Source organism: Oculina patagonica, chromosome 14, assembly GCF_052425735.1.
Source record: "Oculina patagonica isolate OP01 chromosome 14, crgOcupat, whole genome shotgun sequence".
Taxonomy (NCBI): Eukaryota; Metazoa; Cnidaria; class Anthozoa; order Scleractinia; family Oculinidae; genus Oculina; species Oculina patagonica.
This window is the reverse complement of record NC_135771.1, coordinates 14673594-14697195: the sequence shown is the minus strand read 5'-3', so window position 1 is coordinate 14697195 and position 23602 is coordinate 14673594. Positions and strand designations below refer to the sequence as shown.

Below are 23602 nucleotides of genomic sequence, written 5' to 3'. Positions count from 1 at the left end.
CCTTTTCTGTCAACATTCATTGAAGAAATATAAAAAGTCGACGCAAAAGTTTGCCCCTTAAAAACACTAACATTGTTTGTATACCTCAAAATTCGCTATTTCGAATTTCGCAGTCTCAAATTTTCCACGAATTTCGCGATTTTTTCGCGTGGAGCGCAACGAAACATGTCTCGATAATTCAAAGAAATTTCAACGAAAATTCGGGAGAACAAAAAACGAATTTTGGCGAATTTCGTTTGCATTACTTTTGCACAGTACTGTAGTTGCTGAATAAAATTTTCATTCATATTCAAAAGAAATCACTCCAAGTCTGGGATATTAATTTTAATACATCAAATTTTGGGAAATTTAAAATTGACTACCAACTGAAGGCTTTTGAACTGAAAAATTTTCACGAAATGGTGCTCAAGGCATTAGAATTGTTCTGTATATTACTACACTAATCATGAGCCTAATCGCTCAATCTGAAGTGGACTTTTTTGACTTTTGGGTAAGAAAAATACATCCTTTACATTGCAACCTTATTTTTGCCTCTAATGCTTCATGCAGTAAAAAAAAGTGTTACAGCTTCCTATACCCACAGTGGTAGACTGTGCAGAAATCCAGATATTCTAGACTTGTATGTAGTAGGTACCATGTACCTTATTCTCACTAAATTTCATGAGTATTTAATATGCGAAAAATCAAGAGCCATGTCAGATGATATTTCAAGAGTTTTAAAACTCGCGATTTTGATAAGAAGGCGCCATTGGAGTTGAATTATCTATTCTTCAATATGTAGCTTTGACCTTAGAACTGTAAAAACATAATTATTTATATATCATCATCATCAGACTGTCACATTGAGAACTCTATTCAAACAACTGTCATAAAAAGTTGCATAGTACCTTAAGCCACCAAAGTAATTTTCCTTTTCAAATATTGTCACGTTAGTGTAACCCAGACGAGCCAAAAATGTAGCACAGCTGATAGACGCTGGACCACATCCAATCAGTGCCACCTTAAGTAAGAAAAACAAACCACAGAATTAATTAATCAACAATTAGTTATAAAATGAATAAGCATGTTGAGAAAACTTTTTACAAAAGTTAAGAAGCATTCTGCCATGGAGGTTTATTGACACCATAAATTTTCAAATATACATGTACATTCAGTACATGTACAAGGTTAAGCTCTGAATCTTGACTGAATTTTAACGTTATATTATTATTATTATTATTAATTTATTAAAATATATATTTATTCACAAAAAAAAGTTTAAAGCTACAAAGCTCGTGGGGCCGTGTCACCCCTTGTGATTATATTTTCCAGGAAAGCTTAATCAAACAGCGTATAGCTAAGACGCCAACAACATCACAAACGGGCCGAAGATCACAAAGGCAAAACAAGCAAGATTAGATGAGTAGCATGTCAGTCCTAGTGGCGGAGAATCCAAGAGAACAAATGCTCTTAGAAATGAGATCACATGGGTGAAAATCTTGTTGTTTTTCATTTAATTTATAATATGGCAGACACCAAGCGCATCTACAGAACAACAGATTTAGCTTGTACATGTATCATGGAATTACCACACAGAAGTATTTGCAGTATCATTATAGGTACATGTTGTAAAACAACCGACATTGTAAAACTGTATGTAACAATTTTATGATGGTTTTTGCTTTCTTTTAGTTAAGATACACATTTCGCTGACATGTTGACAGTTAGCGTTGGAGAGAAATCAGAAATCGCCTAATCAGAAGCCTAAATTGAAGCAGGAAACGACTCTTTAGCCTTTTGTCTTTTTGGCTGTTTCCAGGAAGCAAACAGGCACGAAACTTTTCGCTTCCATGAAGACATCAAATATTCAATGTGAAAATATTAGTACAATATATATAAAAGCCTAGAAATTATTACAGTACTACACCAGAGAATTGCAGCGATCTCACGTGAATCGAGCAAGCATTCAGCAAGGTTGTTGCAAGGTTGTGAAATTTGACAATCACATGACCTTTGCCAGCAATACATGAAAATAAAGTGATGACAAAAACTTGTCAACGCTCAGTTGGTGGTAATTAACAATACAAAATTGTTTATTTCCTTTATCTCGGAAACCAGGAGAGCTTCTTTTTCGAAATTTTTGCAAATAAAAGCTCAAAAAAATTCTAACATTAGTGATTGAAAAATCGAGAATTGGATTTTTTAAGCATGTATACTGATACCTTAAAAAATGACTTAAAATTCCTAGTTTTAACATACAGACGTTGTGAAAGGGTGCATGTTCCAAATAACAGATCCCCTGTGAGGGATAGAGCGCTTCATGTAGTTGGTATTAAACAAGAGACAAAGGGAAGCATCGTTCATAAGACCTACCTACCTACCTACCTACCTACCTACCTACTGACCTACCCACCCACCCATCCACCTACCTACCTACCTACCTACCCACCCACTGCAGGTTTACTGGCACTTCCTTTAAAATAAATTCCTGTTTTCATCATGCAGCCAGGCCAGCTAAGCCTGCAAACCTAAACAATTAACAGTTATTGGATGAGGTTGAGCAAAATATCAGCTTCGGCAAATAATTGATCTGCGAGACACTGTCAAATCACGATATTTTGAGAGAACCGAGTTCAATAATTGTTTTATCATTCGATCACTGAATTTCTTTCACACAAAGTACCTTCGAAAACTGCGTGGAAACCGTACTATTTTTTGCTGAATTAATGGAGACGAAAGTGTAACTTCGCCTTTGAAAATACGAGCTGGTCTTGATCCAATTCTCTTTCTTTCAGATATCGCCGAAATACAATAAGGGGAAATTGCATTGCCTTCTTTGTAGTTTCGCTGTTTTTTCCGGCCTAGTAGACAAATCCAACCGCTCTTCTTCATCTCTAGAAAACGAACTGCCATTTTTCTCAGAAGTGGACACAACTACGCATGAGCAGAACATTATTTGCAGCAAAATCACTGTCATGCAGACGCTGATGCGCACCAGCAGACCATTATTTATGGGCAGTTATTTGCAGATCATGTGGTGGGCTCTCAGCCAATGAAAAGGACGATAATATTATATATAACCATGGATAAATTCAAGTTACATGCATTTGAACATTCAGTAATAAAAAAATACAACAGAAATTTCAACTGTTCAAACTAGTTAAAAGGGCAGTATATAGTCCAGTCGATCTAAGGTTGGTGTTCAAACAAATTGCAACATAATTTTTCTCACTGCCATACATTCCAAAACTTATAGATTGACTGGACTATATAACCCTGTTTTGTAACAAACTACACAAAGTAAGGTCATTATAACTACAGATTATACATCAGTGTATTAACACATCACAGTACCTTGGTATGGTAACCCTCAGGAAGCTGATCAACAGGTACTAGTGAGGGGTCACGTATTTGTTCAATCCTCATACTCTTGAAAATCTGCATAACAATCACAGTGCCATAAATTCCACATCAATTTTTTTTTGACAAGGTCCCTTCTGTTTAAATTATTCATGTCAGTAATGCAAAACAGGAAAGGAGAACATATAAGTGGACGAAAACGTCTCTGGCGAAGCCTCAGAAGTCGATTTGGAAAATGTCTGCAAAGCATACACAACACCCCTTGGTTTTCCTGTCACACAACATTTCAGATGTCCAGGTACACGGTATGCATTTATGTGCACCGGAAACAACATCAAACACAAACAGGTTGAAATGAGACTGATTTAATTTTAGTTTGGGAACCATGCAACCTACATGTACATGTAATGGAATCAACATGAATTTCCGCTACATTTGAACTGTGCATGCACGCCCTTTTTTTACGCACATGCATGTACTTTCTCCTTATTTTGTTTTGAAAAGCGTGTATTTTTAACAGTTTTTCACACAGATGAAGTGTAATACACCCGAAACATCTGTGAGCAAAGTTTACATTTTTTGACACTTTTCAATACCTTGTAAAGCAGTATCAGTGCTAACATGTCCTGAAAGGATACATACCTGCCAACCCCCAGAGTACAAAAATCTGGAGACGTCCAGAAATCTTTGCATTGTAAGGATATCATTTAAGACAATGTATGAATACTCTCTGAAAATCAGACCGGGAGATTGGAGACTACTCCCGGCAAAATCTGGAGAGTTGGCAGGTATGAGGATATACTGTCAGTAATAGGACTAATTGCTTTATTACAATATTTACCGGTATATTTTACACAGTCAAGGAAGCACTTACCGGTAATTAATAGTACTTTAATACTACACTAGCTGTACTTTTACTTTTAATACTAATATTGAAGCCACAGCCTGTAAACTTTAAGACCCCTTTCTTTTTTACACAGATATCAGTTTAGGAAAGTAAGTAAAATTTAATATTACTGTACCTCTGTGGCAAACTGTTGTAAGCCGCCAATGTTAATAGGTCCCTCCTCTGAGGCATACAAATTACAACCACCAACACAAAGGTCACTTGTAGGGCATACCATACCACATGTTAAACCAACAGGATTGTCACTAAAGATTGCTTTGGCAGCTCCATAATAGTTCTGTTTAAAGAAAAAATCTAATTTAAGCACTTACTCTCAAGTAAATTTTAAGGTATCATTATACGTCAATTTCACTCAAAAATGCTAATTTTCCCTTTTTATATGTCTTGTAAGGAAATTTTGTGGTCTTTCTTTTACAAAAAATTCGAAAAGAAAAGCTTTTGGTTCCTGAGAAAATGGTAAAAAACATCACTTATTTAATTCATCGCCAAATGTTGATGGGGTTTTCTCATAAAGCGCGCTTGTAAAAGCGCGAATTCCAAAACGGTCAATCTACATAAACTGATACCTTAAAAGTGTGAAATTATTTTTTCATGAATCTGGATGGCCTGCACATTACATCTTGCATAGTATAGCACTTTATTGGTACAATTTCTGATAATTATGTGCAGTTAATGAACACATTACAGTCAGTTAATTAAGTTTTAAGGCAGAATTTGTCAGCTATACCTTGTTGGCAATGCTAGTGATGAAGGATTTAATGTCTAGCTGTGTTGGGCAGCTCTTCTGACAAGGTGCATCAGCACACTTAAGACACCTGTAATGAAAAAAAAATGAGACTAACGAAATTGAACTTCTTTAAAACACAGCCAAAGTTAAGTTTTAGAAAGGCAAGTTTCTGCCATTCTGACCAAGGCAGTATGGTCATGAATCTTGAAAACAATTGCTTCTTTAGCTTAAGTTGTGGGTGGAGCCCAAGTCTCTTGTGGTCAACTGATTGTTTATTTGCTGGGTCACATTTTGGTTCTTTTTCCAGAGGGCCTTGCTTGATTAAGGGGGACCTATGTAGATCTGACGAGTTGCACACTCACTGCATGATCATGAACATTCATGTACATGTAACTAGTCCATCGCAATGCCTATAAGGTATTTTTTGTAAAATAAAAATTGCAAAAAAAGACTTAAAAATGAACAGGAAAAAAACATGTACCTTGCAGCCTCCCTTAAGGCTGCCCTCTCACTCAGTGTTGTGTGCTTGACATCATCAAAGTTGTTAACAAGACTTTCACAACTCTGCAGCACAAATACAATGAAGGATAAGATAATTATAATAAAAACAATTCTGACTTGATTTATGAAAAGGTGGCTTTTGGGCTGTTAAGGAAATGTATGGGGTTTGGAATTTTTTTAAGGACGTATGGAGGATCATTTGGCTTACATTCAATGGAAATGAAGTTTTATACTCATGGCTTTTTTCCCTTCCGATGAAAGGCCAACTGATAGTCGAGGGAAAATCGCTTCAAACTCTTATGTGAGTAGAACCTTTTCATTTGATGATTTTCTTGCCCTTTGGTTGGGCTTGCGATCGGGGCTTTCTGTGACTTTATTCAAAACTTATAGTCCATGAGCCAAGACCCCAAAAAAGGATATTCATAGCACCCCCCTTAATACCTAGTGAAATTGGTATCAAATTAAAGCTAAAGGTGTAAATTTTCTAAAACTACTTGTTACCAGGATGGTAACTGGTGCATAAGGGAGATACAGCAAGGTTTTTTTGAGGGGGCGGTGCATGGGGATGCTTTTTACATTGTAAATACACGTGATGTAAAAACTGTAATACAAGTCACGAAATACTCGCCTAAAGTTGATTAAATCTTCTACAGATAATACTTAAAATTAGTATTTTGTCATATTACAAACTTTTCATAATTTTGAGACCAGCCTTTTGCACCCGTTGCCATGGAAACCATGGATATATCCCATTGCTACTATTTCGTTAATTTCAAATGCTGTGTCTTATGATTACAACCCAGTTAGCACGAAAGAAGAAATTATTTTTGTGTTTTTTTCCTTGTAATCGCATTAGTTTGTTTGTACCACAATGCATTTCACGCCATTGTCCCATCATGCATTTAGCAAACACACGGCAGGGTCCCTCATGCTTGAAATTTGATGAATTAACACAAGGTAAGGAATTGTCTTTTTTTCACAAAAAGGCCATTAATTGTGGGCGTAAATGGGCTCACATGAATTCTTAAGGCGACTCTTGCCATATTTAATACCTCACTTTGTACTTAATTGCTTATAAAAATGTTTTTGCAACACCAGAATGCATGTAAGGTCAAACTAAGGTTACACTCAAGAGGAGCAAAGGAACAAAGCAAGTTTCGAAATAAGTTAAGCTGAGGCTCTTAAAATAACTACATTTTATTCTGTTATTTAGCAATACAATGTTCTTAATAATAACTTTTATTTTAACTGTTGCAAAGGATAAAGGATATTACAACAAACAGATTGCAAATTTCAGTTTCTAACAACAAGAAATAGGCAACACTGATATTTGTCTTAAAAGGGATTTTTCTACATGCAAGAGTCTGTTTATGCCATATGTTTTAGCCATAGCCTGATTCCTGTGCTTTTCTACTCGTCTTCACCCTCGTCGTCGTCATTAACATCGTCATCTCCATCTTTAAAGTGTGTTGCACTGTTCATGCAATTTTCAGAGCAAGTACAAGCTTCTGTGAAAGGCAAGCCTTTACCGACACATGAACATCGCCTCACACGTGTAGATGGTGCCAGGTCTGTCCAAACGATCTCAAGGCGTCCTTCCTTCAGTTTCCATCCATGGCTTACCGCTACTTGCTCAATTCTTGGCTGCAAGGCTTTCTTCCAGAGAAAAACTTGGTAGTTGGCTAGCTTAAGGTGGTATCGGAGGGCAGCGCTTGTTGGCGGGAGTTGGAGAGACTGCACGTTTTTGCCCTTGCAAAACATTTTGTAACGGAGGTCATTGACCAGCTTGCACCGATTATCGTTGTACAACATGCAAACCACTTCTTGTAACCTATTAATGCTCTGCCTGCTCATGGTAAGGCTCTCTCCAATAACTTGGACACTGTCACCCATGACTTGGCTGTCTCTGACCGTTTCAAACGCTCTTTTCTTGCCTTTGCCTGCAAATGAACTCATAGCATCACAACCTGTTAACGCATGCAAACCAGGGAGGACTCGGCATACCCTGGGGCCCAGCTTCTCACACAGTTGGGGAACGCTTACCAAGTGTGATCTACCTTTTTTCCACTTATCAAGATCAGTTCGGCAGGAATGGCTGATTGGTGGTGACATGTCACCACTTCAACATCTGTATCCAGTTAGACTATGGCGACCCTTTGATGTTCATGTGAAGAAGCGTGTTTCGCATGGAGGAACATCCGTGTATCAGCTTCCTCCTGGTCGGTATGCAGTTCTGTTTTGTCAGTCGCTGTTATACGTCCATCTATGACGACAAGCTTGGTGCAGTGATTGCCATGGGTAACATACATTACACGGCTGCCGATCCTTTCAGCATATTCTTCCTTCGACCTGTACTCAAAAAGGAACCTGAGAAGACGCACTTTGTTGCTACCGCATAAAAAGTACTTCTTCCACTGGCGTAGACAGAACTGCTGGGAGCTAGTTATGGCGACAGCTAGTTGACCGGTATTGCTTCTTCTTTCCCTCTCTATGTTCTTGATGCAGATGTCTGGGTACTGATCTCAAACAAAGTCAACTATTCTTGTTTCCCCTGCCTGCATCAGTATTCTCTTGAAAATCATAACTGCCAAGTCGGAGAATCTCTATGGTATCTTCCTCACCGTTTAAAGCATTGCCATTGCGTCGATGATGACTGCTAGTGTTTGAGCTGGCAAGCCCTGAAGACTCTCTACCCCAGCCTCTAGAAGTTTGCCACTTTGTTGGTTTTCACTAGCGCGCCAGCGACCATGGAAGTGAGCCCAGCTCGTAAACTGGTAACTGTTGGAGATCCATTTGCCTTCTTTGACCAATGATGAGTGAGACCAGCAGAAAGATTTATTTTCTGTTCTTATAATGACAGCACTTTTTATTTCCTCCCTTTGACACGGTTGTCTTCCTTTGAACGTCACGGAACGTATCAAGCTTCAACTTGAGAGTGTCAAAGAAACCTACAGAATCACTCAGCAGTTTGTCCTCACAAACGCTGTCACAGTTTCTGCTCCTTTCCCTTTGGCGGCAGGTAAATCTAACTTGTTGGTTTCAGTTGCTACACAACCAGATCTAAGACTGGCGAGTTCCTCTGATAGTTCAAATGGATCCGTCCAATTGCCAATAACCTCCATTGCTTTTCTTACATGTATATCGCGTTTCATCTGAGACTTCCCAGCTTCCTTGTGAAGACGATCTTCTTCTTTCTTGCCTGTCATCCTACGACACTTGTCAACAAAAAGGGCACGAGAATGCGCAGTTAAGATCCATCGCTGTACCGCATTCTTTTTGAGACTAAAGCCAACGATGCCACCTTCTGTTTTTGTACTTCTGTTTAAAGTCTGTTCTATGGTCTGGTAAACGGAAAGTTGAGCAAATCCATGTTTAATGTTCCTCTGGAGGCCAAAGTCTCCATTCTCTGACATCATTTGAGCTTCAAGGTGGGTTCCTGGTAGCTGAATCAGGTAAACAGGTAGGTAACGAGCATAATTCACATGGTCGTAGGCGAAATACCATGCACTCAAGATAGAGGGGCCAGTTGCCTTCTCTGGTTGCTCTGATAAATGTCAGCAGCAACCAGATCATTTCAAAGTTCGATCTCCAGATTTTTTTAAGGGAACCATTGTCTTCTTCACTATATAACTTGAAAAGATCAAGAATCTTGATAAAGTCTGCCATCGAGAGAAGCCTATTAAATTGCTCAACGGAAATGTCTTTTCTAATACACTGTTCCACCACTGGCATTAGTGAGTTTTAAGTAGTTGGTTGGGCCGGTGACCGCTGTTCTAAAGCCACGACTTGAATCCTAGAATCCCTCTCCACTGTAGCCGCTGTAGTGCTTCAAATAAGTGATTGCCCTATTACATGTTGCGAATTGTTTTAAAAATGTCTCACAAATACCAGGATGGTTATAAGACAAACTACTACACTAGAAACTGATTAAAAGATAATTGGCGACTATTTTGCGAAAAAGAGGCAATTTCTTACCTTCTGCTGATTCAGCCAATTTCCAAGATGGCGGACCCTGCCATGTGGTTGCTAAGTGCATGACGGGACAGGGGCTCGAAATACATTGTGGTACTTAAACAAGGCAAGGCGATTAAAAGGGGAAGACACAAAAACAACAGATTTTTTCGTGGTAATTTGGTTGTAAACATAAGACAACGACATTTGTAATCAAGAAAATAGCAGGAATGGGTTTATTTACAGTTTCCATGTCAACGGGTGGAAAGCAACAAACATAAAAGTGTGAAATGTGACAAAATACTAATTTTAAATATGTTTGTAAAAAAACTTTATCAACTTTGGGCGCGTATTTTGCGATTTGAATTAGAGATTTCACATCACTTGTATTTACAAAGCAAAACTTATCTCCACTCTCCCTGTAAAAACACTTACCGTCCTGGTAACAAGTGGATTGAGAAAATTCAGACCTTCAGCTTTAATTTGATACCAATTTCACTAGGTAACAAGGGGGGTGCTACGAAAACCTATTTTTAGGCCCCTTTTGAAATTTGGCTCATGGACTATTACATTTTTCCACGTCACAAGTCTACTAAAATGTAAAAAGCTAACAATTTCCTAATCCCTGAACAGTGAGGTGAACCTGGCAGGGAGGCTAAACAACAACTACACCGAACAAGAAATGACGTGACACAGCACGTGAGCAAGTCCCAGTTTCTGTGACCGTGCAAACTACAGTTGTTAGAGAGAAGCAATTCAATATGCGTGGTTTCAGGCTGAGAACTGACATGAACCATGAGCGAAACATGTCACGGAGTCATTAATTATTTGTTAATATTTAAATCTGGAATTCCTTGAAAATGAAGCGATCGTCAACATAAAATGCCTCTTGATAGTTCATTTTAGACCATGCATGCATGGATTTAGAAAGCTTCAGCTCAGCTCTCGCTCTGGCACTTTTTAAGTTGTAAGTAGAATCTTAACCCTTTGACTCCCAGGAGTGATCAATATGCAATTTCATCTTACAATAATACAATGTCAAGCAGGTAAGTAAGAGAATAAAGGAAATTATCACATAAGAGATGTTGTCCTGAATGTACTGAACACAACATTCTCAGGACTAACGGTAACATTATAAGAAATGTATCACAGCCAGCTTAGAGAATTGAGACTCAGATCTTGGGAGTGAAAGGGTTAAAGCAAATTCTCCGCTTAAATGGGAGCCAGTGTAGGTTTTTTAATAGCGGTGTTGCATGCTCTGAACATTTCAATTCTAATGTAAGACGGCTGCAGTATTTTGAATCCACTGACGCTTATCCCTTTGGTATTAATTTTAGGGATTCCATACCGAATACTATTAAATAAAATTTTGCAGTACTCCAATTAAGACAGATTTTATCATTTACAGTCCATCACATGAGAAGTACTTCCAATTGCATCCAATTGATCTTATCACAAGAGTTGGCTTTTTTGCAAGTTTCATTGATGTTGGTGCTAAATAAAAAATTCTTAGAACTTGTCCATTATATTCACCCAGATTTCTAGCTTTTTTGATTATCAATTCTCGTTCCTGCAGATGCGATTCATTGATGGTAGTCTCAGCATTATAGTATTATGATTGTATTATTTAAAATGACCTGATACCCTGTATTGGGGAATATTATTTATAATCACAAATCAAGTGTACGGTACTAGTACATGCAAGTGCTGGATTTGGCTGTTTACAGGAATGAAAGGGTATGTGGTTCAGATCTTCTTTTAAATTATATATAGTCAATGTGCACTGAGCGTATGCACTCGCATGTTCTGTTTAATTAATTTTTGTTTAAACTACACGCATGCAAGACTTTACGTACACTAAGCTCAAGCGTTTTGAGTTACACTGATGACTGAGGGGTTTCCCTGAACATTTGTTTTTAAAACTCTCATCACTTCAAGAACACAGTATATTAAACACTTTATGAAAGGGTGGTTGCCCATGAGAGCTTCCAGTTCATACCAGAGGGATTATGAAAAACAATGTTCTGAAACAAGAGTATACAGTTGGTGACTTTGCTTTAATGTCGAGACCAGCTGAGGACATTTCCAAAACAAATACCGTAAAGTTCCGTGTATACCGCCCTTTTCCCTCTAATTCAAGATCGGGGGTGCGGCTTATCTCGGCTCTCTGTTAGTTCTCGGCCAATTATATTATAAAACTTCTTAAACGTCATTGAATAAAATAAAACTGAAACTTTTTTTTTCACTACCTTTTAGTTCCTCTCACTGTTTGCAGTGAAGCCTGCCATCACTTTGATATTCTTCCCGGCACAAAACCAAAACTCACAACAATCCGCCCTTTTTATTGCCTTGTTTTCCTGTTCGGGTAGCAGTTTCATCTTGCGTGGTCTCGAACCGCTTTCTTCTCCCCACTCCCCCTCTCCCCCCCCTCAACCCTCTTTTAACTTATATTTCCCTCGGGCTTCTCTTCACCGTGGGGGCACTTCTTTCTTTTTTTCCTGGGCCTTCTACTACACTTTACCTCACCTTCTACTCCATTACCATACTCCTCTACTCTGTGTCCTCCCCCTCGCCTCGCCTTTCGGGTCTCCTTCTGCATTCCCCCGACTTCCTTTTTTTCCCCGCCCTCTAAGCCTCTCCTCCTCCTATTTATCGACTCAGACCTATCTCTGGCGCGTCGTCGCTCTCGTCGTCCTGACGTCCTCAAACTTCCGTGGGCCATTCCATACTTCAATTCCATTTTTTTCCTCCTTTGTGACTTTGCAGGTCTCCGGTCAGGTTTTTTTTACTATTCTTACGTGCAGCTATTCTGGGGAATAAACTGAATAAGGGCAATGCAGACAGGGTGTGTGACTGTGTGGCGTTACTTTTAAATAAGCGAAGTGTTTGGCGCCGAAGATCGGGATGACGTCACGTCATTTTGGTTGGAGATGGTGCTGACCTCTCACAAAGCTTGGCACTGATTCTCTCGCGGCGTAAATGTTTCAGGAGTGTAGGTGATCTCAAATGATTCAAGAGCATCGAAGTTTGAATGTGACTCAAATAGGAGGTAGAAGTGAAATTACTTTCATGACTAATATATTAAACATTGAAAATTCTGTTTGCGTGTATGCTTTTTGCGCTTGATTGTACTTCACTTGAACTTTAAACTTTATGGTCTGTATATTTTTTTTTTCCAAAATTTGAGCTTCAAATCGGGGGGCGGCTTTCTCGGGTGCGGCTTATACACGGAACTTTACGGTAATTATAATTTTACTCTTTGCTTGAGGATGTGTGCATACATGCAGACAGACAGTGTCCAACCAAATTTTTTCAGCTTGATGGGTTTACCAGATTTTCTTAACGATAAGTATGAGGCCCCTGCACTCCTGAGCACCTTCGGCATGTACATGTATGTACTGCATGGAACTCCGCTATGACAGCACATTCAAAACTCTTGTTCACTTCTAACATTCCACTATTTTCATTCTTGAAACTGATTTGCCAGTCATACAACTGTATTCCCTATTATTCTCTGTTCTATGATCTCCAACAATACTTTGTTAGCAGATTAAATTAAAGATCGAAGTGAGTCTGCTAGCTGGGTATTTTACAAATGCTGTGCCCAAATATGGATGAAAAACATCTCTGGGTATTTTAACAACCTAAAATACTCTTACAAATAAGAAAATTATTTCTTATTAGAAACAACCAAATGTAAGTTGTGACATCAGCTGGCATGACCTGCATTACATTTGAAATTAAGTGAAAACAAAAATAACCCATAGTTATTTAAATCAAACATTAGCCACTTACAGAACAGCCCTTTTCCAGATTTCTCTTCCATAATTTTCTGTTGGTTTTTGTCGTTGAAGTAGAAACTAAGCTTGCATGTGGCTTTATCTTTGGGTTAAGTGCAAGCAGGTTCTGAAATAAAAAAAAAGATAATCTCATAAATTTATTGTTGTGTTGTCTGTCAACATGTACCTTTAGTTAACAAACCAAATAAGAGCAAACAGGACTTCTTCTTTTTCATTTCTTAGGTTTCTATCTATTTTTCTAAGCAGCTCATTTCTGGTTTGTTAACTTTGGGGTTGTTTTTAAGACGTAGTTCAGACGACACAAAACATTTGATTGAATCCCAAGTTGTATTAAACACAACACTTACAAGTGCACAATTCAACCATCGCTAACTGCTGTGTAACCTAGCCTTCTAAGCACATGGGTTAAAATGAATCACTTATGAGAGGTCACATGACCTATCGTTACACCCTTCCTTATGTAAAGAATGAAAAAATGACTAACTTTATAAGCATGCAAATGTTCTGAATGTTCATGATAAACATAAGTCTTAAAACTGATAGACGTACTGGGTCAAACTGTTGACCCAAAAGTTAACCAAAACAAAACAAGGTCAAAGCAAAGTCAAAATAGTGTCTAAGACATGTCAGAGTCCTTAAAACAAGCAAAGTCAAAAATAAAGTCTAGAAATGTCAAAGTCCTTGAAATGAGCAGGGATCTTGATCTGACAACCGCTAGCTCTGACTACTGTGCCAGGCAGAACTAGCCTAAGGGCAGGTGAGGGTGGAACTTCTGTAACTTTGTCTTGTATCAAGGCGGGTTCTGCTGGTAGCTCCATTGGGACTACTTCTGTTGGCTGAAGTAGCGGTTCTCTTGGGATGGCAGGTTCTTCCGTGGGTGGTGGCACAGGTGCTGATGGTTGTGGGGATTTCCTAACAAGGTATTTTTGTTTTCCTTGAAAATGCCGTAACATGATACTTTTGTTTGTTTGTTTTTGTGTTTTACGGTGACATCAATTAAAGCCAATTATTTCACTTTAATTTAATTAAGTTACGGTTTAAACTGCTCAAAAGAAGTTTCTCAAAAACCAGGGCTGTCACTAAGGGCCAGGGGCCGGGGATTCTCCCCAACTACAACGAGTTTGAGCCCCAGCTACTTTGATACAAAACCAAAACATTGGAAAGTGCAAAATACATCAAATAACAAAATTGTGAATAAAAAAACAAACTAATGGTTTATTAATACAAATTATTATTCACCTTTAAAAGAGAGCGATTGACATTTCATGCGAGGTTGTGATTGAAAGCGCGTGATTTTACGACGTGTTTATAGTTTCATTCAGATTCTCTTGTTGTCGGAGATTCTGGCTCCGCGTGAAAATGTCATCGAAAAACTGAAGGCAAAAGTGGATAAACGAATAAAACTGGATTCCTTCTTATCTTCTGGCTGTGCTTCAAGGTAAGATTATGTTTAACTGAAGAAACAACAGTTTGGGCTTCAGCATTTCTCTTTCGATTCGACCACAGGGTGATGCATGAAGGAAATTGCACAAGACGAATGTGGCCCGTAATGGTCACACATGGACTTTCCATAGTTGAACTATGACCACTTTCCACACAAATAAAATCGGTGATCAGTTAACTGTAAACTTGCAAAATTATGTGTGTTCTCCTCTTGCCTGTTTTAATGCTGTTTTAATAAGCTACATGTCAATAAACACAGATCGGTCGCACCGGGCTTGTATGCATTGTTACATGTACTTTGTATGTATGACAAAACATTGGCTTGTCTGCGTATATTTCTACATAAGTGCAGAAAGTTTCGTTGTGTAAATTTCTCTAGAGTTGGTTCAAGAAAAACAAACAAAAACAAACCAGTTTGACGTTCCCAACACGTTCCCGACACCATGTTGTTTTTGGTCTTGGTCACGAGTTACTTTCACTCGTTCCCAGTCTTCCTCAACTTCTCTTTTCTGTCATGCCGTTAGTCACAAGTCAGGTCGTTTCAAATCCCAAAATAAACTGTAACTTTCGAAAACTTGTCAGAGTCTTGTCGAATGCCGTAGAGAAAGAGAAAGTAGTAAGTTACCGTGGTGTAAAAATTGTATAAAAACAAATTCGTATTAGGAACAATTTTTGTTGTTTCCTAAACGCTACTCTAACCCCCCCCCCCCCCCCAACCTACTGTACAACAGAAAAATCTTGTCCCCCGGCTACATTTTTCATTTCCCCACCTACTTGAAAAATTAGTGACAGCCCTGAAAACTAAAGAACAAATCTCATCAAAAACATCTCGTTCGAAAGGTTTTTTAAAGCGCAGTACAACTAGCATATTTGTTTCCTGGTTATCAAGAGTTTCACGACGAAAATCTTGGTGCAAGTTTTTGCATACCTAATTACGAATGCGCTCTTAAAGTCTCAAAATCTAATCCAATTAATACATTTATTTGCCGTTTTTACTTGGCGCCACAGGTCTGTAGGAATCGTATCGCAAACACATACTTCAAGCGATCTTCATGAGAGTTCCAGAAAATCACGTAGACTAATCTGCGCATGCGTTTGGCACAAAGCACGTTGCCCTAAAAAGAGTAGTACCACAAAGGGTTTTCTGAAACAAGTATATACCTTTGAGATCTTCATATGAAAGTAACGTAGATATGCTCCACGCTTTACCTGGGGGTACGGTCAGGTGCTCCCCACCCCCCACCCCGTCAACAAGGAATAATTAATTAATTGATATTAATTAATAAATTGACTTTAAAAGTTTACACCATAGCGGGTAACTGTGTTTCTGTGTTAGTGGACAGCCCCAACAAAATCACTGGGTACCAGTGATTTAAATGCTGGGGAGCAATATCCCATCTATGCCAACTGTCCCAGGTTATCCATGAGCCTCCCAGACACAGACCCAATCTCCCAGTCTCCTGATTTTCAAGCTAATTTTGGCCGATTTTGGAGATAAATTATGAAATATTTGACACATTAATATGGATGAATCAGCAGTGCTTCATTGTTTAGTTTGTTTGTGAGACCCTTCAAGTTTATTTTTTTTCTTAGTGGCCATTTGGACACAAACTGCTCAAGTTTAGTTGCCAGTGAAAAATTTCACTAGGCGCTTAATTTAGCTCACGCTTTCAATCCTTCTTCTTAATTTTAGTTGCCAGGTGGCGACTTTTGTTTCAATTTAGTCGCCAGCTCCAAATGTTGACTATATATACTGTTCTTAACTTGGAGGGTTACCATGGCACAAAACGTCTGGTCTCCCAGATTTAGACTTTTTTAGGTTGGCATCCTGGTAACCCTGCAATGGACTAACATCCCATCCTGGGAGGAGGGAAACTGGGAAAAATGCTGGCCTGATGGGCCACTAGGCTTGAATGCAGACTTTTCCTTACCTTAATTACCTTTATCTAAATCAAAGAGCTCTTCGAGTCACGACTGAATTTTTTTAACCAAGTTTCAAAGTTTAGTTTTCATTCCTTGAAAATATATGAGCAGCAGGTGATTCAAACACTTCTTTGATGCACACGATAACAGATAAACGGCGGTATGTCTTTTACATTGATATAAGATATTTTCATCTCAAGTGACTCAGTATGTCTGATTAGCACAGTTGTGTAGGTATCTGACGGGGGAGCAAGATCTAGAGGTCGCGAGTTCGAAAACCTGTAGCACTAAAATGGTTTGTTTATTATATTATCGCTCGGTAGGTATGCATTGCAGAATAATTTACACGTAAGCCATAAATAAATATATCAGAACATATAGACTGATTCAGGTACAAATGTACTTGTTATAAAACAAGTTCTCACTGAATGAGTATTAATAAAAATAGTATAAAGTTCCATACGTTTCGGGCTCTGCCCTTCTTCAGTGGAAAGTCAAGATTTCCAAACGTACTTGTGCTGTTACATCTGAAAAGCTTTTCCTTTTCTTGCAAACAAGCAGCCACTCAATCGATTTTAGCCAATGCTCTGGTTTCATTGTTAATGAAGCTTATGTGAAACCCGATTTATTTTTTGAATGCTCATTCATGTACGACGCTAGCTCGAAAGATAGACACGAAAGTCATCGATCGATTAATGCTGAATAATGGCTCTCAATGTTCACTTTTTTGGCGGTCAATTACTTAATTCTACACGTAATTGTCAGCCATATTTTGTTTCTTTGCTTCTTGCTACACCATTTCTACAAGTATACCTGCTGGTCAGCGGAGTTGCAATGAGAAGTTTACAGATGATGGACCAACCGACCAACCATGGCTACCCACTATACTCCTGAATTAAAAATTCAGTCGTAAAAAAAGCAAAAATTGACAGTAACCTGACAAGACTGACCTCCTCAGGACTTGATTCTCATCAATTAATTCTAGCCTGTGTACAGCCATCCGGCTCTGCTCAAAAAAATCATGGAGGGGACGTCTGCGTTATGGCATTCTTAATCATGTTCTATTATCCTGCTGTTATTGATTTAAATTTCACATAAACTATTATATTGGATATCCGTATGACCAGATTTGAATAACGTGGTTCCGAATAAAACACAACAAACAAGGGAGATAAAAGATCATCGAGCTCAAAGACATTGCAAGACTCAATTGCACGCATTGGCAATTGAGTCTTACCTATTGTTTTTTTATCTCTTCACAAAAAGAGATCTGTCATTCAATTGCTGCTTTTCCTCTGAACGTGTCATAATTACGAAAAACTTGATTGAAAGTGTGTGCAAAACTCTCTTCAAAAAGTCTGGTCTAAATAGCCCTCTGTAATCTCTGTGAACACTAGACAGAGGTCCATTAAACAACGAATTGTAAAAGTAGTACCAACTTCTTCAAATAAGAAGAGACCCAGCCATTTTCTCTGTTTTTTCACGTATAGACTGACTGAAATCCGGGCTTAACTATCACAGAAAATTTTGCCTTAATGCAGGTTCTCCTGAAGGAGCTTTCGCATTAACTGGTATCTAAGTATCATTGCTAGCTCTTTTTATTTTGTTTAATCATGAAACGGTGATTAAAATTCTATCAGAGTGTGTTGATTTATAAGTAACAGAAACAGTTTTCAGTCCATCTCTATTCTCCTCACTATCAAGTTACAACAGTCCTATTTGAATGTAACCAAATGTTTCAGTAGCAACATTTACTTTGACTGAGCATGATGCAAAGCAAACCAGTATCAATGCAAAAGAAATTCGAGGAAGGCAAAATATGCTGCAAGAAATTAGAATGATCTTTTCATTTACCAGAAAGAATGTGATCACTGCACCCAAATTATGAGAAAAAAAATGATAAGTCACCATATACTTGTTTGCGAGAAAGCGAGGAATTGTTTCTCTTGCGGATTAAGCCACATATAGAAAAAATGGCACGCAATGCAGGCAGAAGCGATGACGTTTCACAAGGGGTGTTACATAATTTTGAGGAAATTTGTCAATAACTTAACGGAAATAAAAGTAGCTAACACCTTGTGTGTGAAAAAGACTCTTATCCAACTGCAGCTTACATTTATCAAACATAAGAAGCAATGTTAGTGATTGTATTAATAGCATAGTTAGGATCTAATTGAATTCAAATAAATAAGTACTGATAAATTCGCAGGCAAAGGATGCAATTAATACATTTTCTTTGTAGATTTGCTCAATTAAACAACAGTTATATTTTATTTTATATATAAATATATTTTTTTAGATTTCCCTATGTTGTCTCAACAGAGATTGCGTTATATTATAGTGTGACATCTGACGAACGACATACGATATGCGTGAGCAAGCTTTTAAAGAAAGGTCAAACGATCTCTTGCTCACAGCGGCCCTTTATATTATACGAATAAGAAATTTCTGTCTACTAAATCTAATAGATCCCATCATTTTTAATTAATCTTTTTCGTTTATACATTGTAGTGTTCCATTCTAACTGCACGGGAGTATTTTGCTTTTGTGTTCTACACGGCGATGTCTTGTTAAGTTAAACGTGATTTCTGTTCGATCGCCCTAACAAAGTAAAAGAGCCCATCGGGCCATGGCAATAAGCGATTTCTGACGTCATCGCTTAAAAAAGCAGGACGTAACATGTCAAAAATTTCGATAGTCGATAAAATTTGATCGTTGTCGATCGAATTCGATACTAATCAATCCACAAATATCAGAAGTCGATTTAAAAGTTGATATAAACAATTTCATGTGATTATCGACTTGTTCGATTTTGATCGGAAATACAAAAAACGATATATGGCAGGGGACAAGAAGTACAGTTCCCACGTACACTTACTTGAATTTCGTGGCCAATTGAAAAACATGTATGGATTTTTGTCGATAAAATCGATAATCAGTTAAAAATCTTGTGATCATCAACTTTTATTGACAAATTAGACTTGTCGATTGAGAATTATCGACAAATATCAAGTACTATCGACTTATCGACTACGTTTTCCATGATCAACTTTGATCGACATGTTATGTCCAGAAAAAAGTTACCATTTTTGTGACTACTGCGCATGCGCCAGTAGTCACTATTGTGTCTCCGTCCCGAAAGTAAGTAAGAAATAGGTATACTTCGGAGCCAATCAGCACAAAAAATAAATATGTGAGTCTCTTCGGTAACACTTCGTAACAACGATGGCCTACCGGGTCTACGATGACAAACGAACATCTTTGTAGTGATCGATTACATGTTCGATTGCAAGGTCTGTGTTTTATACTTTACAACATTCACCTCTCACAGCTTTCGTATTTTGTTTCTAACCGAACAGATGAAAGGTTCCGTGAGAATTTTTCAGCTTTTAGGTCGGTATAGAAAGTATACGACAAATTTCTCGGCTTCGCTTCGCTCTCAGCTTTGGAACGGATTGTTCGATCGTGAGTTAAGTGTTTTTATATTTTACAACACACACAGCGTTCACATTTGCTTTCAACCGATCAGATAAAAGGTTTGGTGAGTACATTTATGCCTTTAGCTCACCAGTATTGGTGTGCGACGAATATGTTGTATTTTAACCTGATTACACGGTGAAAAAAGGGCCCGTCTCCAACTCCATAATTGTAAAGTACTTGCCTCGGTGGAGATTGAACCCTCTTTAGGAGATCGCCACTGCGGATGAATATTTCGCGCTTAGTTTAGAAATACCTCCACTTGGTATATATTTGTGTCCGACGGAACTAGGTCTTTTTTCTTCTGTGTCGGATATCGTGTGGCTGTGGTGAATAGTTTTTTAAAAAAAATCCAAACTTGTTTGTTAGTGTATTAAATATGATCGTAAGTGGTAGTTCGATCATAGCGTAAACTAAGTGTTCATCATTCAGCCCTCGCAGCCTAAAGTTCAAGTCACGCAATCGCTTTAATACAAGTATTTTACATATATACAACTCCACTACGCTTTTATTTGAGATTTTAGTCTAATATCCGCTTTTTAATTGTAATTCTAATTGTAATATTTTACTAATATTGCAACTTTATTTATAAATCAGAATAATTATTTCTTTATTGCAATTAAGTTAAGTATTTAAGGTAATTAAAAACTTCAGGCATAAAGATGAATGAAAGTTCCGGTAAAAAACAGTTTTTCTCCTGTGTATACAATGAAAAAAGTTCTTTGATTGCAATTAAAGGAAATGAAAAAAAAAACCTGAGGAGTGTGCCTCCCAAAAAGTGTGAGTTTTTACCGATAAGAAAAAAAAAAATTTGTAAGTTAAATTAGGACTTTTCGAACACAATATATCTTGATGGGTACAGTTGTAGATACTATGTATGTAGCTGAACACTATCCACTTACTTCTCAAGATCAGAAAATGATCAAACCTTGTGCTTCTATTAAAGGCAAAAAAAGAAATATGAATGCTGGCTTTGAATAATTATTTCTGTTCTTGTTACCTATAGATATAAAAAACGTGTAGCAACTCTGTTAAATAGATCTCACTAAGTTGTTGTATCATTCTTGTTTGATATTAAAGTTTATTAAATTAATTGAAACTGTTTTTGATTATCAATAATTTTTGGTTGTATTTTGGAGCCGATTTTTAGCTACTTTTGTGGGGGCGCAGTGGCCTAATGGTTAGTGTGCTGAACTACTGATCATTGCAGTCGGGGTTCGAGCTCTGGTGCGGCGTTTTGATCTTGGGCAGGAAACGTAACTCTCATGGTGTCTACTTCACCCAGTAATGAAATGGGAACTGGCAAATTGACTGCTAGGGGATAACCCTGCAATAGACTTGCATTCCATCCAGGGGGAATAGAAACACTTCTAGTTAAATGCTAAGGAAACCGGGATAGCTTCAGCCTGATGGGCTACTTAGCTCATATGCAGACTCTTCCTATTATCTTCTTGATTACCACTGATTTATACACCATATAACACTCTGACCGACAGTTTGACAATAAATATAGCCGCATATATATGCCAATTCTACTTTCGTAATTTTCATCGTCTTAGCAGTAGTCACACGCGCCTGTAGGCGCCTATTTTTTTATGTGCGCGCACTAATTATGCATAAAAATCGGTGTAGTGACGATGCGCAATGCAATACAGGGCAATGACCTTTATGGTACCAATTGATATTAATCGGTTGATTTTTATCGATTATGTTGATCTGGGGTGCTTACCATTTAAACAAATCTTCCGTTTCCAGGCCCCTTTTTAGTACCGCCGCGCAACTGATATAGAACATACATGTTCACCTCAACCACAGAAATGCCAGTACTTGTTTAACAGGAGAAATAAGCTGCCTGCCTTTGGTATTCCACGTTTGAATTGTTCATGTGTTCATATTTTTTTCTTTGGACAGGATCTAGCTCGAACATGCCAAGTTAAGTGTCACTTGACTGCGAAATTCACTCGGTGCATAGGTGGGAACAGTTAGCTCAAACTAACCTTGTATTCTGTTGAAATCGCGTCTTATGGAACAGCTGACGGTAGTTAACAGCATCAGCCCATCTTCTTTGTCAAAAAGTTTGTTTTCTACCTCAAAATATTCAGCTATATCTACAGAAAACAACACTGAATTTCGCGCCAGATCGAGTGAGCGGAAAGGAACGCCTGGTAGAATAATGGTAAGCAAAATCTCATCCGGTTGGTCGTTATATTCGGAAAATCGCTTACCATTATGCAACGGTCGCACCAACCGGATTTTTCTTACAAATGGTAAGCACCCCTGATGATCGATTTTTATCGATTGGACACATTGGGATTAATTGAACCAATCAATAACAATCTGTTGAATACTATCTAATCAACTGCATCGATTGCTTTTTCATTTATAAAACTCGAAAACTTATATAATTAAGCTTATGTATTGATAGAATAAATATATTAAAGCTTAAGCTTAGCTAATTAAGTTGTGGATGCAGGCTAATCGAGTCTCCGTTACAAAATAATTATCGGTGTTATTTTCGTTTGGTGCTGTTTCTGCCCCAACTGCTGTAAAGACAGATTACTGTAATGAGGCATCAAGCATGAACAGTTGACTGTTCACTATAATTTAAGCTTACTTAAATGCAGAAATACCGTAAGCTTTGTCTGAGTTTACATTCAAGATCGACTGCTCACATGCATGCTCGCCTACCGTGATATTCAGCCCTTAGTTTCAGCAGGATTTCTTGCAATGTAATAACTTTTCGTCCCAAAATAACGTTCATGAACTGTTATATACAAACCTCAATATCCGAGGAGTGTTTCGACAACGCCATGCTTTTAATAATAAAAGCAAAATTAAAATTTGCAGAGCTCCACGTCGCACGGGTCAAGGCGCTTCACCGAAGCTAACACAATTATGCAATTTAGACCACGTGACACTTTCTACACAATAACACCCTCTGGAGTGTTGTGACTCCGCCTCTCGACAGTAACGCTTGCGCCAATATAGGCCTGCTTAATTTTCGTTGTCATTAGGCGAAAGATAAAGTGGTGTTTATGTAAAAGTGTACTAGCTCTAAAGCCAAGGATAGCCGCTGTTGTAAACAGAATTGAGTTCCAGATGGTTTCTCTGACATCACGGCGGCCATATTTGTGTCCCTCGGAAGGACACAGTTATGGCATCTCCATACTAAGCTTTATAAATTTGTTGCGTAGAAAGGTTCGGAAAATAACTCGCGAACGGTACACTGCAGAGACCCGAAACTTGGAGAAATTCGGTTTATCTATTTATCATCTACAATATTTGAAATTCATAGCTTCTGTAGTTGAATGGTTTCGAATTTATTTTTTGATTGCGTGACAGTGAAAACCAGCAATTACTAGCTAATTACTGGATTTAGTTTGGACGAAAGCAGTACAATTAATCCCAAATTTTTCTCCCTTGAATTACTTTGGGAACTGGAACACTACAATTTATTTTTCAACAAACACCGTGGTACGGGACGAATATGTACCATTTGAAAAGTTTCTAGTGAAAAGAACCGTATCATTTTAT

The 23602-nt window shown here is 38.0% G+C and overlaps 1 protein-coding gene across 2 annotated transcripts in view; it reads right to left on the bottom strand.

Annotated features, from left to right (window-relative positions):
- LOC144637979 (dihydropyrimidine dehydrogenase [NADP(+)]-like) overlaps positions 1 to 22962 on the bottom strand; it is a 55273-nt gene extending 32311 nt beyond the window's left edge. For both annotated transcript variants that reach the window (XM_078497072.1, XM_078497073.1), the window contains exons 1-7: positions 22848 to 22962; positions 13221 to 13331; positions 5455 to 5537; positions 4974 to 5061; positions 4362 to 4523; positions 3334 to 3417; positions 888 to 1000 (exon numbers count right to left, since the gene is read on the bottom strand). In XM_078497072.1, the coding sequence (XP_078353198.1) occupies positions 888 to 1000; positions 3334 to 3417; positions 4362 to 4523; positions 4974 to 5061; positions 5455 to 5537; positions 13221 to 13331; positions 22848 to 22880 (674 nt within the window). In that variant the 5' untranslated portion in view covers positions 22881 to 22962. The remainder of the gene's footprint in view (positions 1 to 887; positions 1001 to 3333; positions 3418 to 4361; positions 4524 to 4973; positions 5062 to 5454; positions 5538 to 13220; positions 13332 to 22847) is intronic.
- Positions 22963 to 23602: the final 640 nt, after the last annotated feature.